The following is a 17,842-nucleotide window of genomic DNA, read 5'->3' as shown; positions in this document are numbered from 1 at the left end:
TTTAAGGAAAAAGAGTATAAAAGAAGAGAGAAAATAGGACGTTCAATGAACATAATACAAATTGCAGGGAACAACAGCTGTAGTGTTGCATTTTAAAGATGAAATGGGATTATGAACAAAAGACCAACAGAAGTTAATGGTAAAATTTCAGTTTTTTAATGTAAATGACTTGGAATGATACTCATTCTGAAAACATTAAACTCACTAAAACTAACAAAAAAAACCCCAAAGTTATTCATAGAGGTTTTAGGCAAGAGATTGTTTTTGAATGAGGTCAGGCAGTGATTCTTACATATAACATCTAAAGATAATTTATAAAAAAATGAATAAATTGGATTATACCAAAATTAAAAGTACTCTTCAAAATAAATGAGAAGACAAGCTGTACATTGGGAGAAAATATTTGCAAGTCATAGCTGATAAAGGATTTACTTGTATATATAGAATATATAAAAATATCTCAGAACTCAATGTTAAGAGAACTAACCCAATTTTCAAACTGTTCAAGTGGCTCAGGCCTGTAATCACAGCACTTCTAGGGGCCAAAATGAGAGGCTTGCTTTAGGTTAGGAGTTCAAGGCCAGCCTGGGCAATATGGCAAGACTCCATCTCTACAAAAAATTTACAGATTAGCTGGGCGTGGTGATGCACACTGAGGCTGTGGCTGGAGGATTGCTTAAACCCAGGACTTTGAGGTTGCAGCGAGCTATGCTTTAGCCATTGCACTCCAGCCTGCGCAACAGAGCGAGATCCCCATCTATAAAAATATAAATTAGAGGACTAATTAACTGTATCAAGCTACAGAGAAGTAGAAGATTAGATCTCAGAGTTGACCTCTTGATATGTCAAGATGAAGATTGTTGGTGACCTAAAAGTAGGATGGTAGGTTAAAAAGCATTAACAGAGTTGATTATAAAAGAATGGGAGATCAACTTTTAAGAAACTGCCCAAAAAAGGGAAGGGAAAGAAAAGAAAGGAATACTATAAAATAAAACTTCTGAATGTTGAAGGTTATCCAAGAAGACTTGAATGGAAAAATATACTGTACTATCTGGGATAGGAAGACTCAACTCTGTGTGCCCTGAAGACATTTATTAATATAGAGGAACTCGTTTTCAAAGCTGAAGTACACTTCTGATCTCCTCAGGAGGAGCAAAAAATCAAAGCCCAGGGTCTCCAGAAGTGAAATCTCTGGTAAATTACCTCCCATTTTAAGCTGACACACTGAAGGAAATGGTGGAAAGGTCCTCTCATGAACTTACATGCTGCCTGGCCGTGTGTCCTATTAGTGGTCCAACCTGGATTAAGATACGTAGACTGGCAACACCCCCCACCTTTCTGGAAGGAGTAGAAATCCCCTCTTGGAGAAGATACTTTCCTGTACTTAAAATGGATCACAATAATTGTTTTACATATGTAGGTAAGTATCCTAAGTGTAACAGGTACGTGCATATACACACATGGCACCAAGAGCAAGAAGCAGCAGAACCAACAGCTGAAAAAGTGTTGAGATACTGGAATTATCAAACAGAGCAAACCTCCTTGCTTACTAAGTTGAAAAAACAAAAGTAAGCAAGGATCAGGACATAATGGTAGGAAGCTAGAAACTATAAAAAGTGATAAGTTATATTTGAATAGAAATTTTAGGATCAAAATAAATAAAATAATCAGAAGTTATATCAGTGTGCAAACTTAAAAGTAGATTAGACAAAGATAGTGAGCATTGATAAACTGAAAGAAGCACTCAGAAGTTATGCAGGAGAGAACACAGAAGAGGAAAAATTACAGCAAATATTCAGTACAAGAAAAAGATAAGACTCAAAGAGGATGGAGTGAGATCTCATCTGTGTTTGATTAGAGTCCCAGAAAGAAAGGGAGTAAACAAAGATCAAAGGAAGTATGTGAAAAGGTAATCAACCCAAAAGCTATAAAACAGAAGAGAGTCCAAAAATAGATCCATGAATACTTGATCTATGACAAACGTGGCACTGTAGAATAAGTGAAATGGTAGATGTTTTCAGTAATTGGTGCTTGGGATGTTCCTACAGAATAAAAATAATGAAATTGGGCCATTATCATAAACAATCAATTACATTAGGATTAAAGACCTGAATGTGAAGGGTAAAACAAAAAGATCTTCACTTCCTTGAGTAGAGGAAGATTTCTTTAACATAATGTAAAATGACTACATTACAATTAAGAACTTAACTGTTAAGCTAAAAGCAGCATTAAGGGAATCACAGAAGAGAAAAGGGGTTTGCACTACAACCAACAAAAGAATGTTGACAAACCTATAAATCAATGAGACAAAGACTGGCCCTGTAGAAAAGTGGGCAAAAAGTATTTGACACTCACCAAAGATGAAGTGATCTTTCATAAGACTCGAATGATCAAAGGTACTTACCCTCATTAATAATTAGAGTACTTGATATTTATTCTAGTTTTGTTAATAATGGCAAAATTTATAAGCAATGTAAATACAATAGTAGGGAATCAGCTATAAGTAGTGTGTATGGATGATGATAGTTGGAATAATTTTTAGTCACATATCTTTTTTACTTATTTGTATTTTTCAGTGTTTCTAAAGTGAGTATATGCTTAGTTATATAATTGATAAAATAGGATTATGAATATAGGGCATTATATTCATTTTTCCATTATAGGAGTCAATTTTCTACTTTTATTAAATTTTAATCAGATGAACTACCTGTTCAGTGTTAAGAATGTGTATTCATTCACATAGGCATATAATATGCGCAGTAGCAATGCAGAAACACTGAAATAGTGTCAGTATTCTAAAAGATACAGTACAGGACCAGGTGACTGTCATCATCCATTTTCTTTCATTTAAATGGGTCCTTTAATTTTTTCTGCTTTTTTCTTGCAATTAATACCTGATCGCTGCCTCCTTTCTTCATTTCTTCTGTCATCTGTCCACTTTCCATTCTGCTTTTAGGATGCTTAAATGTCCTTAATTTTTTTTTTTTTATTTTGTTAACAATTTGAATTTAGATACATAGAGAATTCAGTGTTTTTAAAAATAAACGGTATTATAAGAATGAAATTCATTTTGATACCTTTAGGCTATTACTGTTCCTTAAGATTTTATTCTAATTTATGGAATTTTTTCACAGACAAAAATAAGCCCTTTCTAAAGTTCCATAGTAAATATTTTATTTGAAAAATGACATAGACCTTATAGATTTTAATCAGAGATTTGTTTTCTGGCTTATTCTATATCATATCAAGGAGTGATATGATATAGAATATATTTTATTTTTTAGTTTGGATGTGGTGTTTTGACAAATTTTAAGAAATGTGAGGTGCTATGTTTTGCCACAACTTCCAAGAAGCTTAGAGATAAATTTAGGGTTCATGGTTTTAGCTCATCTGTTGTGTACTTACCTGTTTTAACTTAAAATTATTTTTAGATCATAATTTGTCCTTTTTATCCTTTTTGAATGTAGAGGTAAAAAATGTGAATCAGTAGGCATGTATATCAATATATTTGCACATATATGTAAGTGCAGTCACACATACATGTTTTGAATTTCTTTTAGCCAACAAATGGAATCTTCTTGAGCATGTTTCTAATTGTTTTGCCTTTGGAATCCATGGCTCATGGGCTCTTCCATGAATTGGGTAACTGTTTAGGAGGAACATCTGTTGGATATGCTATTGTGATTCCCACCAACTTCTGCAGGTATAGTAATGTAGTATAGTTAATAATAATTACTCGATTGATAACATTTTCTTAAAATTTATATGAATATGGATATAAAATAAACTTTCAAAACTATATTTTTAAAATATGATTATTGTATTTTCTTATTCCAAATTTTTAGAAAACTATCCAAGGGATAATCTTCAGGCTTCAATTTAAGTATTTTTTATAAATATGTTTACGTTATAGTTTAGCTAGAAATCGGGTATATGAGTAAATTTTCTAAGGAAAGGTCTTATTTTAGATATGAGTAAAAGGCTCAATTAACAAGAGAGTATCTGGTTTAAGAAAATGTCCTTTGAAACAACATAGTGAAATACAATGGAACGTCCACTGGGCATGAGAGGCCAGAATTCTAATTCTGTGTTACATTAGGCAAATTGTAATTCTGAACCTCAGTATCTTTCTGTATCTAACATGTATATGGTAATACCTATTCTACTTATCTGAGGAATGTAATGAAGAGCTAACAGGAATGTGAATATGAACATTCTGCACACTGAAAAATGCCATACAAATACCAGGAATTCTAAAAATTGGCACTGAAGTTTAATAAATACTTATTTGATTGAAGTTTTAGTCCAAAATAAATTTTTTATTAAATCATAGCTGTGTACATCAATGCAATTATGGGTAATGTTAACCAGTTTCATGAAAGTATTTCAAATTGTATCCAGTACAGCCATACCACCCTGAACGCGCCAGATCTCATCTATATAAATCCAAAATAATTTTTAACCCCAATGTCTGAGACATCTGTATCTATAAATATTTACATTTTTATTTTGTTCCTAAATACCTTTAAAATAGGAAACAATTCTTCTTTGCCATAAATGAATTGCGATGACCAAGTTTTCAGCATACTTTCTGGGGGGAACCTCAAAATCAAAAAGTTTTTAACCTGTTTTCAGGTATTTGCCATAAAACCCCCAAATACAGTATTTGTAGAAAATATTTTTCTCCATGTTAAAAACTCGATTAAACAAGTTGAAAATTCTCACAAGACGTGAAACAGATTTGGAAGGGTCCCATAAATAGGTGACAATTCTACAAAAAGAAAGTGTGGAAAAAGTAATTCTTAGATTTTTCTCCATTATAGTTTTTTTATGTGTTATTTTTTCATTTACTTTTTTATAACTGTTAATGGTATAAATATAGAATAAACGTTTTTTTTTTAATCGCCAAGATTATTTTATTTTGTTTATTTATTTCATTTTTTGCAGTTTTTGGCCGGGACTGGGTTTGAACCCACCTCTGGCATATGGGGCTGGCGCCCTACTTCTTTGAGCCACAGGTGCCGCCCAGAGCAAACTTTTATTTTGATGAAAATCACAGTGTTAATAGAATAGTATTGATGACACATGAAGTGAAATGTAAAGTCTTCAAAATTCCTGATAGAAATACCTTTTCTAGATGGGAGTGATGTTTTCCTCCCCAAATATTAATGGTATTTTATTAGTTATAAGACTTTACCATTTTATATTTGTCCCTAGATGAGATTTAGGTCTTCAGTTAGTGTTGAATAGTATAAGACAATGGACTGTAATGTTAATAATTATTTTTAAATGTCAATAATTTCTTCTGTCATTTATGTGCTTCAGATTAGTAAAACTTAAATACAACTTTATAAAGACTCTTTATTACAATACATAAATATATAGTTAAAATATTACTTTCGTATTTTATATGTTAAAATTTTTTGCTCAAGAATAAAATGTTTTTTCCTTATAGTCCCACCTAGATACTTTTTAAATAGTATAATCCTGCTTTTAGAAATCTTGTCCAATATCTGTCCTTCAGTAAGAAAATATGTTAAGAATAGCACAGTCTCTACATTTAGAGGTATCCTGCCAGATTTTAGCTTGTTTATTGTTTTAATTGTAGGAAACTTAGTTTTTAGAAACCAGGTCTTGATTTTCTAAGCTTAATTTTTAGCAGTATAGGAATTTTAGAAAAGGTGATTTTTTTTTTTTTAAATTCTGCCATTTGGCTAGCAACAACTATTGTGAGTCTTAGATAATAAATTGTAAATGATAGAAGAGAATGTGACATAGAATGAAAACTTCTTAAACACCAAAATAATTGTTTTTTCTCCCACTTCAGTCCTGATGGTCAGCCAACATTGCTTCCACCAGAACATGTACAGGAGTTAAATTTGAGGTCTACCGGCATGCTCAACGCTATACAAAGATTTTTTGCCTATCACATGATTGAGACCTATGGATGTGACTACTCCACAAGTGGACTGTCTTTTGATACTCTACATTCCAAACTGAAAACTTTCCTTGAACTCCGGACTGTGGATGGACCCAGACATGATACATATGTTTTGTATTACAGTGGGCACACCCATGGTACAGGAGAGTGGGCTCTATCAGGTAATTTCACCTTTGGCACTTTCACTATTGTAAAGATACACATATTCATGGAAATCTGTTGTTCCCACAGAGACATTACATTTCTAGAATCTACTTTCTATTTCACAGTTTACCAACTATACATATGACTCTTTTTTCTTTTCTCTAGCATGCCTGGATAGCATAGTTTTAGTAATCTCTAATAAGGTTTTGAGAATTTTGTCTGACAGACATAGTTAGAAGAAAAAAGTCTTTTTGATTTGAGACTTATTTTCCCTTTCAAGTATTTTCAGCAAGCTGAAAAACATCTTGGACTAGTATTTTTGTCTTTAAATGTTATGGATGCAGATTTCAGTAGTCCTTCACATGTGTAGTTTTATTTATGTTAGGAAGCTTAACAATATTTTCAACAGCTAGGCAATGTGATAATAATGGGAGTAGTGCTTTAGTCAGGAGACCTTGGTTCTGGACCTAATTTGCTATAATAGTGTTATTTTAGACAAATTCCTTAACTTCTATTAGTTTCAGTTTTCTCATCTGTGAAATGAGGCACTAATATTAAATGATCATTGTTTTATTCTTAATATAAAAATCTGTAGGGTTTTTTTTTTTTTTTACATTTTTTGGATGCTTTTAGGCTGTGGAAAAAAATAATTTTGGTTTATATACATGTGAGGAAAGAGTGCTTTATCAAAAGTTAATGTCAAGAGAGAAATGAGATTTCTTTGTGTAATACAGTAGAACCTCCATGGTTGAACACCTCCCTACATTGACCACCTCCTTAAGTTGACTTAATTTTCATAGACCAGATGTGCGCCACATTTACATCAGTACAGTAGAACTAGTTCCTTATGTTAATCAGTTTCTTACGGTCCCTTGGATGGTCAGTTTACAAAGGTTCTACTGTATATAAATTTGACAGTCTTCCCAATTATAATAGGGACCCCCATAAGTATGGGGCTTTGTTTTATAAACTGTTATTTGGGTAGGACCTGTAACAGAGCCCGGCACATGGCAGGGGATCCTTAAGTTAACTAATAGGTGGAAGAATTCATTGAATGAATTATGAAAAAACAAAGGTAATTTTCCTTAATTTAGAGTGAAATAGTTCTTAACTATATCCTGATTTTTTTCCATAAAAGATTTTAGATGTTTTAAACCAAGAGCACATACAGTAATAGCTTTAAAATATAAGTAGGAATGTAGATTAAGGTCAAAGAAAAAGCTAAACAAAAATTCATGTAGAAAAATAGAAGCAGAGCTGCCAAAACAAGAATTCCAAGAGGAAACAAACTCAAGGTTAAAGCAGAGATGTTTTGAAATCAGCATGATCTGTCATTTTCCTGCCAGATTTATAACTGGGGTTTTATCATAAGGGAAAGTACTTTTTGAAATTCTTCTTTTCTACAAGTAAATATTAAATAACTCAATGACTGTCTAGAAGGAGTAAAGGTGAACTAACATTTACTAGGCACATTTTAATCCTTAGCTACTGTGCTTGATACTTTATACATGTTAGATATAATCTTCATGTACAATTCTTGGAGATAGATACCATCGCTTCCATTGTCTGCATTTTGGAAAGAATGAAAGAGAAGCTGAAAATGGTTATATAACTTATCTCTGATCATACCACTAATTGACAGAACCACGATTTAAGCCCAGCTGTGCCTGACTCCTGAAGTGTGTGTTTTTCCCCCATGTTGCCTCCAGCGGTGAAAGCCAGAATCATAGAGAAATGGCATTTTCTGGTAAAGTAGACATTTTTGTTAGCACGGATCAAAAAGTTAGAATATACAAATATTAGTACTCAACACTAAAACTACTCCAGCATACTTTATTTGACCTGTAGTTTTTAATCATAATATAGAACACAATTTTTTAACCTTTATGGCTACTTTAATTCCACGGAAAGCATAGCATTCTGTGTAGTCTTAACTCTTAGAGCACAAGAAAAAAGTTCTAGTCAATTCAAAAATCATTACAGAAATAAAATTTTTGACCTAAAAGCAAGGATTGGTTATGGAAACTTACTGCAGTGCTTATAATAACAATTTTCCCAAGATCAAATGGAAAAAAAAAAAAAAAAAGGATACTTTTAGTGGACATGCATATATCCCTCATTATTTTTAAGTATTGTAAGAAAGTAATTTTAAGAGAAAGGTTTTTGTGTGTGTTTATGTGAAGGACTTATTACCTAATATAAACATTTTTCAGGTAGTTGCATTTTTGTTGTTAAATATTTTAAAATTTATTTTTAGTATTTTTTAGACATAGCTAGAGTGAGGAATGATTTTTGAAGACCTACTTCTCATTATACATTGAGTAAATATTCAGCAGATGTATCTAGAATGATAGCTTTATATTTTTTAAGTATGCTACTAAGAAATTGACCATAATTTGTTAATAGTCATCTTTCTATCAACCTTTGAAATAGGAAATATCATGACTGGGTTTTACTTGGGTTAGCAAGTTAAAAGCAGGTCCAGAAAGAAAATCTATAGGGTGTCCCAAAAGCCACCATATATACGGAAAATGGGGGAAATGTAGCTAATTTACCTTTATTTATAAAATATTAATTGCAAAATTTTACAAAGAGGTGGCCAATGTGTACAGAATATTTTGTAAAATTTTGCAATGAGTATTTTATAAATAAAAGTACATGTAGCTACAATTTCCCATTTTCCCTCTGTATGATGGCTTTGGGGACACCCTGTACATTTGTTCTCTGTCCCATACCTTTACTCATAGAACTTCTTAGACTATGTAGTCAGTCTTCTTATATTTATTGGGTTTCATAATATGGAACCTGGTATGTTTTCTTCTTTGCTTAAGGGTAAAAAACAATTATGGTAATTACAAGAGAGACAGAAATAAATGAGAAAAATGTAGATAATCTATAAAACAGTTTATCACAGATAAAGCCTTTAAAAAGCAGTCGCAATTACTTGGAATGCATCAGATGGCTATTATGTGAGATAAATGTAAGCACTTTGCATCTGGGCCAAAAGCCAAATTCAGCATAGAACCTATTCATGGGAGAAGACAGAATGAAACAAGAGAAGAAAAATAGTTTAAAAGGCTGTAATGCTGCTTTAAGTCTTGTTGGTATCTAAAGAGCGTTTATATAAGAGAATGAGGGTAGAATGTGCTAAAGCATATTTATTGAAATAATTATGGATGGCATGTTGGGTAATGATGTTTTGTGGCAGATGGAATTTGTATAATAGCTCTTATAATCTGTATCATCCTCTGATCTCTATCAAAATTTAATAGATCTGGCAATAATGATAAATTAACATTTGGCCATTTTTGAAAAAACGGTATTTCCTGGAGGTATAAGTAAAGCAACATGTTAGTAATACGTGGAGACCACATATTGAAATAGAGTCTCTGAGATGATATGCATGAGTGTCAGAGTAGTTTGTGAAATAAGGTGTTCATTCTCAGGAGTTTAAGATTATAGTAGGCTAGTGAATGAAAGAATATTAATTAACTGCACATAAAGAATATGAGATGGCTTCAGAGTTCATGTTACTAATAGAATCAATCTAGTGATTCTCTGTCTCTTCAGTGAAAACATTTTGATGGTTTAACAAAGAGGACAGTTGCTCTTTGTAGATACGTACATTCCAAAGTGAAGTTGTTGGACCTTATGCTAGCAAATTATAGCAAAATAATATATGCCCAGTGTAAAAATTTTAGAAAATACAGAAAATTATTTCAAAAACCAACTGAAAATCAGATATCCAATAGTTACTGCTACAATTTTTGTACATAGGTTTTATGTCATGCTTTTTCTCTCAGTATAGACATTTTCTCATCATTAAAATTTTTCTTTTGTTTTCCTTTGGGACAAGGTCATCCAGACTGTAGTGCAGTAGTACAATCATAGTTCACTCAAACTCCTAGGCTTAAGCAGTCCTCCTGCCTGAGCCTCCCCAGTAGCTAGAACTATAAGTGTGTGCCACCACTCCTGCCGGGCTTATTTTTAAATTTTTTTGTAGAGTCAGAGTCCTGCTATGTTGTTCAGGCCGGTCTTGAACTCTTGGCCTCACCAACTGCTGAGATTACAGAGAGCCACCACACCCAGCCAAAAATTTATTTGTAAATATTATATTGTTAAATTCCCTCCTAAGGTTTTATTCCATGATTTATTTCCATTTTCCCTATTTAGGTTTTACTCTATCTTAGGTAGCAGTAGGAAGAAACGGGTAGGGCGCCGGTCTCATATGCCGGAGGTGGCGGGTTCAAGCCCAGCCCCGGCCAAAAATAAAAAAAAAAAAAAAAAAAAGAATGTATTTGTATGTTTTCCTTAGGATAGATTCCTAAAATTGGAAGGATTGTGTCAGTGGACCATTGATACTAGGCCAGGACTAGGGAGAGGTGAAGGTGCCAATTCCCTTAGACATAAAAACTTAAGGAAGTACCAAAAATTTCAACAATCAAGATAAATAATATATTAATGTAGCATATTTGGAAGTCAAAATTAATGCAAAAAAAATTATCAATGAACCATATGTAAAACCTACTAGGTAGTTGTAAGATAGGTTTACAGGTCAGAAATTTATTTACCAAGTTTAGACCTTTGGGGTATATTTTTTAAAATTCTTTGCTGTTCTTCAAGTGTAAAACTGATTTAAATATAATTCCATTGTTAATCTTATTCTTACACATACATGAAGAGTGTTTCTTTTCGTTTAGTAGGTACCTACATATGAGGAGGTGAAGGAAACATTGATTTATCAAGGGTGTAGGACAGGGGTCAGCAAAATTTTCCGTAAAGGGCCAGATAGATTGTTTTAGCTTTGTGGGCCATAAGATCCCTGTTGCACCTATTCAAGTCTGCCATTGTAGAGTGAAAGCAGCCATAGACAGAATAGAAATGAATGAGTGTGGTTGTGTTTCAATAAAACGTTATGTATGGAAATAATTATATTATATTTAAACTTCATGTAATTTTCACATATCACAAAATATTCTTTTGATATTCTTTTAACCCTGTGAAAATATAAAGTCAATTCTTAGCTTTAAGTTCATACAAAGAAACAGGTGGCAGGCAGGATTTGACCCCTGAGCCATAGTTTGCCACCCTTGATGTAAGATGTTAGCTTTCAGGTATAATTTTTTTCACTAAATTAAAAATATAAGACAATTTTCTTAATTTATCATAGCATATCCATTTAAGTAAGAAGCATTTTTTAACCTCATATTTAAAGTCTGTTTTAAAAAATATCTTCTGAAAAGATACTTCAAAAGGATATTTTAAATGCCTTTTTTTTTGTGCATATTCTAAGAATTTAAAGAGAATACACTTAAAACAAGAGAGGCTTCAGTAATTATTGCTCTTGAATTTTTTCTTGTTCACAGGTGGAGACATACTACGCCTTGACACACTTTTAGAATGGTGGAGAGAAAAGAATGGTTCCTTCTGTTCCCGGCTTATTATCGTATTAGACAGCGAGAATTCAACCCCTTGGGTGAAAGAAGTGAGAAAAATTAATGACCAGTATATTGCAGTACAAGGAGCAGAGATGGTAAAGACAGTGGATATTGAAGAAGCTGACCCCCCACAGCTGGGTGACTTTACAAAAGACTGGGTAGAATATAACTGCAACTCTAGCAATAACATCTGCTGGACTGAAAAGGGACGCACAGTGAAAGCAATATATGGTGTGTCAAAACGGTGGAGCGACTATACTCTGCATCTGCCAACGGGAAGCGACGTGGCCAAGCACTGGATGTTACACTTCCCTCGTATCACTTACCCTCTAGTGCATTTAGCAAATTGGTTATGTGGTTTGAACCTTTTTTGGATCTGCAAAAGCTGTTTTAGGTGCTTGAAAAGATTGAAGATGAGTTGGTTTCTTCCTACTGTGCTGGACACAGGACAAGGCTTCAAACTTGTCAAATCTTAATTTGGACCCCAAAGTAAGACATTATTAAGAGTTCATACTACCAATTATCACTAACTTGCCATTTTTTGTATGCTGTATTTTTATTTGTGGAAAATATCTTGCTCTTCTGTAGCTGCTTTTACTTTGTCTTTTCTCAAGTAATTATGGTATATGTAAGGGGTTGGGAATAACCACATTTTATACTAAAAGTATGTAAGGAGTCATAAATACAGACTCTCTAAATGCTTAAGAGATGTTAAAATAACAATGCACTTTCAGGAATATTTACATATGCCTGTGATTAGAAAGAAAACAGTTGTCTGCTCTGCAGTGGCCAATGAAGAATGACTAATGCCTTATTTTCTAGGCATAGATTATAGAGAATGTAGACCAGACAAATTTGTTTACTATTTTAAAAAAACTACAGATTAACTCACAGAAGATTCTATTTTGAACAGGTTTGATCCAAGACCATTTGAAGAGCTATAAACTCTTTATCCTTAGAAAAGAAACAGGCCTGCCTAAAATGAATGCAAAATTTGCTTATACTCCATCACATTCAGATGTCTTGTGACCTGTGACGAGTGTAGCAAAGAAGCCCCAATTCCTTTTTAGATCCATTCTTTATGTACATAATTATAAAAGGCTAGAGCTTACAAGTTACTCCTTCATGCATTGGTGGGGGGCCCTCTAAACGATAATTTTAAAAGTCTTTCTCAGGGCAACTTAATATTTTCTTAATGAACAATGTTTCCAGCTATAAATTCCTTCCAAGCAAATTGTCTTCCTCTTCAAAAAATAGGTTTATAAAAGAAATTTAGCAATTTCTCATTGACTGACTCAGTGTGTTTTAAGTTTTCAGAAAATACTTTGATCTCTAGAGTTAATACTCTGCCATGAAAATTATTTTTCAAATCCTCATTTGTGATAACATTTTTTTCCTACTGAGAGTCATAAAACAGGAGACAGGTCATTTTATTTACTTGTGTACATGTAATGTATTATGTAAAAAAGTATTCATATTGGCAGTTCTAGTTAAGCATAATGGTGTGGTTGTAATTTTTAAAACCTAAATTCAGTGCTTTGTCTGATAAAGGCAGGCGCTCGTTGGGTTATCTCTTCAAAGGTAATTCATTTGTTACACCCTTCTAATAACTGTTACACTTCTCAATTTTCATCTTTGAAAAATAACAAGAGAGGAATAGGATTAAATTGGGGAGTAATTTAATCTTTTTGTTTAAATGGTTTGACTTTCCAGTATTGAAGTCATTTTTCTAGCCTCAGAGAGAGGAAATAATGCCATTACCATTTTTTACCAGGTGACTTGACTGTTGCAGTTTCCTGTTAGGAAGAGTCACGTAGAGTCAGGGAACTTGTATACCACTATCTATGCAGCATTTCTATGGTCTGGTTGTTTCTATGTTCTGAATATGATTTTTCTAATGCTTTGAATAAAATTTTGTTAAAAATTAATTTTTCATTTAATGTTCTAATAATTATTGACTAGTTCAGTATAGTAAAAGTGGTAGTCATTAAGCATGCCCATATTTTAAGAGTTTATTGGATGGCAGGTTGACCTGAAAAATTCCAATATTTTAAGTATTTATGTTTGCATCATCCAAATGTAACAGGTTTGTGTTTCATTATTCTATTATTCAGAAACAGCATGGTAGAAAAGACAAATGTTAAAATTAGGAGCTTATAGTTTCCAAAAACAGTTGTTAAGTAAAATTACCTTTTAAATTTCTCAGCCACTAATGAGCAAATTAGCTTTAAGTAAAGCATATCTCTTTACTCTGAGAAATCTAAATACAAAAGTATACTCCACATTGTTTAGTATTAAGATGGCACTAAAAATTACATTAAATAATAGACAATTTTACAACCACAAACATAATTTTTTTCTGTATATTCCTTTACAACCAAAAAGGTCTTTAAACTGAACATGTATGGTTAACCAAAAAGTTATAGAAGGTTCACTTTAATGAATTTTCACAAACAAAAACTATAACTGACTCTCTTTGGGATGGTATCCTAAATTAAAGCTACTTTTTCTGAAACATTAACTAATGTAGCAATGTGGAAAAGAACTATTAGACTAGCAGTGGTTCTCAACCTTTCTAATGCCCCGATGTATTTTCATTGTTACAAAGGGGTTGCAACCCACAGGTCGAGAACCCCCGGACTAGAGGAAGGTTAAGATAATTGGTTACTTTTACCTAAAGATTAAAAAATAGACCTGACAATGATACCAATTTACCTACAGCTTTGATTTCATATATTATATGTTGGAAGGAGTCAGTTGGAAGGAAAGGGATTATTTTAGAGCAAAACTTTATCAATTCTAAAAAGAAAGAGAGAGACAACATGGTGATATTTTTCAACATAATTTGACTTCAAATGTGTTTTTTTCTATGATACTTTGCTGATACCACATAATTCCTATCCCCTAAAAACAATTTCATGAAGTGTAGACTGTTGTATGGTAAATTAAGGATGCACATTCTTTCTCTCCCCTATGATTTTTCAGTTATGCTATTTCTTTAAAAAATTTTGTTTTGGTTTTCTCTGCTCTAAACTCTTCCTCCCTAGGAAACTTGGATTTATCTTTCCATGGAATTCTGTCTTGCACTTAATAAATTCAAAATTCTGAATAAAAGATCCTTTTATGACCAGTATTTTCTTAAGTTCATGCTTTAAAAAATTACATCATTAAAAATTCATTGATACATTTATATTTAATACATATACTAGGTAGATTTTTGTTTTGAGTAAAATCTTCATTAGAATCCGTTTGTAACTGTATGTTTTGTTTTGCCTAAATACATTTGCTGTTTGGGGTACTGGTGTTCTCCTTTACCTTTCCACAGATGATATAGTTAATATTACATATGTCAGAAGAAAATGGTTTAATTTTAAGAATGTGATTAGATATATTTATTTGATAGGTAATGCCCAAAGGAGTTAGATCTGTCAGTACTTTAGAATGTCTCTTCTATTAGAAACAACTGTCATCCTTCTTTTTTAGGTAGAGGAATACACATCTTGGTATTTTTCATTCAGAAGAGTGCCTTGCCCATAATAAGAGGCATTTAATAAATATTTTTGACTGAATTAATTTTAAATTGTAAGGAGAAATAGGAATAACTTGGTTATATGTTGCTGTATTTTCTTTATAATTTTACTTAAATGAATATTATTTCAAGGTCCTCTACTTACTAAGCAAGTAGTTTAGTAAAGACTATCACAGAATCAGTGAAAGGAAAACAAAGTCTACATTTGTAGTTAAATAATAAGTGTTACGGTTAGGGAAAGAAAAATTGTTTCAAAGCTTGTTTGAATAAAAAAAAATAGCTGATATTGCCCAAAATGGCCTTTTGTTGGTTGAGTTCATTTCCATCGTGACTCCAATATGATTAAGATTGAATCATTCATTCATGTCTTCATTATTATATCTGGACATATTGGAGATTTATGGAAATTATTAAAAGTCTGCCTGATGAAGGAATTTGACTGCACATATAAGTAATAACAGTTCTAAATTCAGAAAAATAGGTCTGTACATTATAAGTAGGTTAAGGACAAGCTAGGGAAACTATCTCATTTTTAAGAGTATCTTCCCTAGTAACCAGTTATAGTACCTGGAAATAAAATATAAAAAAATGAAAATTTAAGCAGTAATTGTTTCAAGCAGCCATTCTGTTGATAAAGGGACTTACATTTATGTTTCTTAGGAAATAATCATTCATTATTATTGTTGCTTAGACCAAAGCTGATTCAGAATTGATATCTGGGCTCTAAGTAATGGGTTCTTTTTTTTTTTTTTAAACATACAATACATAAAAATTGTTTTGATTAATTAAATCAAATTGATTAGTCATCTTGTGTGATGGATGGCCTCACAATATTTTATAAGTTTGAACTTAAAATAATCAGAAGAATTGAGCAGTTTTATTAAACTGTTGTTATTTGGTGCAACCAAAAAGACATTGATTTATTCTAGATCAGAGTTTAATCATTATGCTAGGAATAAACGAGGAACATTGCATATCTTCCTAGACAAGTGGTGTTTTTACTCAGTAAGTAAAAATAGTTTTTCTAAGTTCTAAAATGTTTTTATATTAAAACATACCAATGTATCGATGAGCAAAATTTTCATTGATTTTTAATCTTCATAGCAGTTTTAATCTTGCAGGGATCAGTTGGCTTATCCTCCTCACCCCAAAACACTGATGAATTTTGGGACATAATTTTGGATGATAAGGGCATTCTATAAGAATGTTTTTAAAAAAGAAATCATTTGTCTTGTGACTTTGAATGCAAATGGCACAATGAATTTTTCACTAAACAAATCACTTTGTGTATATATGAAATTTCCAGTGGATGCCATTGATAACTGCATTGTATGTTCTTCAGAATTCTTTACAAACATGATTTATTGTTCTATACAACTAGGTATTGGTAAGGAAAATACGGGGTGGGGATTTTAATTTGTAATTCACATCTGTGTGTATTGATTACCCTTTCTTTCCTATCTCTCACCTACTTAATCAGAAGAGGTGTTCCTCTTTCTCTGTAACACCTAACTTTGGATTCCTTTCCACATAAAACGATCTATCAAGAACAATAAAAATGCCAATGGTTATCACCTATCGAATGTTTACTATGTTCTAGGCACTGTGGTAAGCATGTCTATACACATGATTTCATTGAATCCTCCCAGCTACCTTTATGGTAGATAGATATTTATGTGGGTGAAAAAAGACAATGAACTTAAGTAACTTTTCCAAAATGACAGCCATTGCTAAGAGACTGGGTCTCAAATTCAGCTCTGATTTTAAACTCTTAACTACTACTTTCTAATCATATAAATTTTGCATCTTCAATGTCCCTGCTGGCACTGTTTTCCCTCAGAATACAGCATGAACCTTTCCAAGGCTTTTTGGTGTAAAGAAATCCATCCTAAGCCTACATCGTATTTTTTTGCCTATAGTCAGGTCACTTGAAAGAGTATTCTACACTTAGTTTCCAATTTTCCAGCTTCCGTTGTATCTTGTAGCCATGGCAATATGAGCTGCACAGAGCACTCCGCTGACAGTGTACTTCCCAAATCACCAATGATTTCCATAAGATCAAGCAGAAATGCTATCTTACTTGATCTCTACAGTCTTACTACTTTTCTCTGTTTTCTCCATTTCTGGCTACTGTAAATAACTATTCTTGGTTTTTCTACTTCTCTGAGCACTCCTTGATAAGTTTTGCCAGCCCTTCTTTTCTGGCTGTATTTTGGGTTTTCCCATCGTCCTCTGCTCACTCTGTCCCCTGTTTTCAGGAACCTCGTTCATCTGAGATTTCAACTATAGTTCATTCCATGCATTACCCTCAAATATCTGTCTTCAATGTATACATCTCTGGCATTCCAGGCACATGTATTAGTCCTGTACAGAACATCTCATGTCACAGCTCCTTAAACTCAAAAGTTCAAACAGAGCCTCATCTTACCCTCCAAATGGCTTAATCCCCTCTATTCATACCCATGTGAATGGTACTGCCACTTCATTACTAAAACCAAAATAAGGGCTCCATCCTGGACTTCCCCTCTTTCTCCTCACCCACAACCCACTAGTCTCTTAAGTCCTACTGATTCTAGTTCCTACTTAACTGCCTTTGCCTTTATTTTCCCCACTAGGTGCTGTTATAGCCTCTTTTTCCTTCCTGTCTCAAGTCTCATTTTGCTCTGATACAACCTCCATATTTTTGTTAGAACTATCTGTATATAGTCAGTCCCCGAGTTACAAACACCTGGTTTACTACAACTCGCACTTACAAACAGAGGCTTTTACAGTTAACTCCGAGTTACAAAC

At 32.8% G+C, this 17,842-nt stretch overlaps 1 protein-coding gene across 2 annotated transcripts in view; it reads left to right on the top strand.

The window, feature by feature from the left end:
* Positions 1 to 13,451, top strand: part of TMEM168 (transmembrane protein 168) — a 29,484-nt gene extending 16,033 nt beyond the window's left edge. Inside the window, exons 2-5 of one of the 2 annotated variants that reach the window (XM_053553522.1) lie at positions 1,148 to 1,420; positions 3,561 to 3,703; positions 5,828 to 6,102; positions 11,452 to 13,451. In XM_053553522.1, the coding sequence (XP_053409497.1) occupies positions 3,585 to 3,703; positions 5,828 to 6,102; positions 11,452 to 11,999 (942 nt within the window). In that variant the 5' untranslated portion in view covers positions 1,148 to 1,420; positions 3,561 to 3,584 and the 3' untranslated portion in view covers positions 12,000 to 13,451. The remainder of the gene's footprint in view (positions 1 to 1,147; positions 1,421 to 3,560; positions 3,704 to 5,827; positions 6,103 to 11,451) is intronic. The other variant, XM_053553521.1, reaches the window with a different exon arrangement.
* Positions 13,452 to 17,842: the final 4,391 nt, after the last annotated feature.

The sequence above is a fragment of the Nycticebus coucang genome, chromosome 11, assembly GCF_027406575.1.
Source record: "Nycticebus coucang isolate mNycCou1 chromosome 11, mNycCou1.pri, whole genome shotgun sequence".
Classification (NCBI taxonomy): Eukaryota; Metazoa; Chordata; class Mammalia; order Primates; family Lorisidae; genus Nycticebus; species Nycticebus coucang.
The sequence above is the reverse complement of the archived record's forward strand: the minus strand, read 5'-3'. Positions and strand labels throughout refer to the sequence as shown.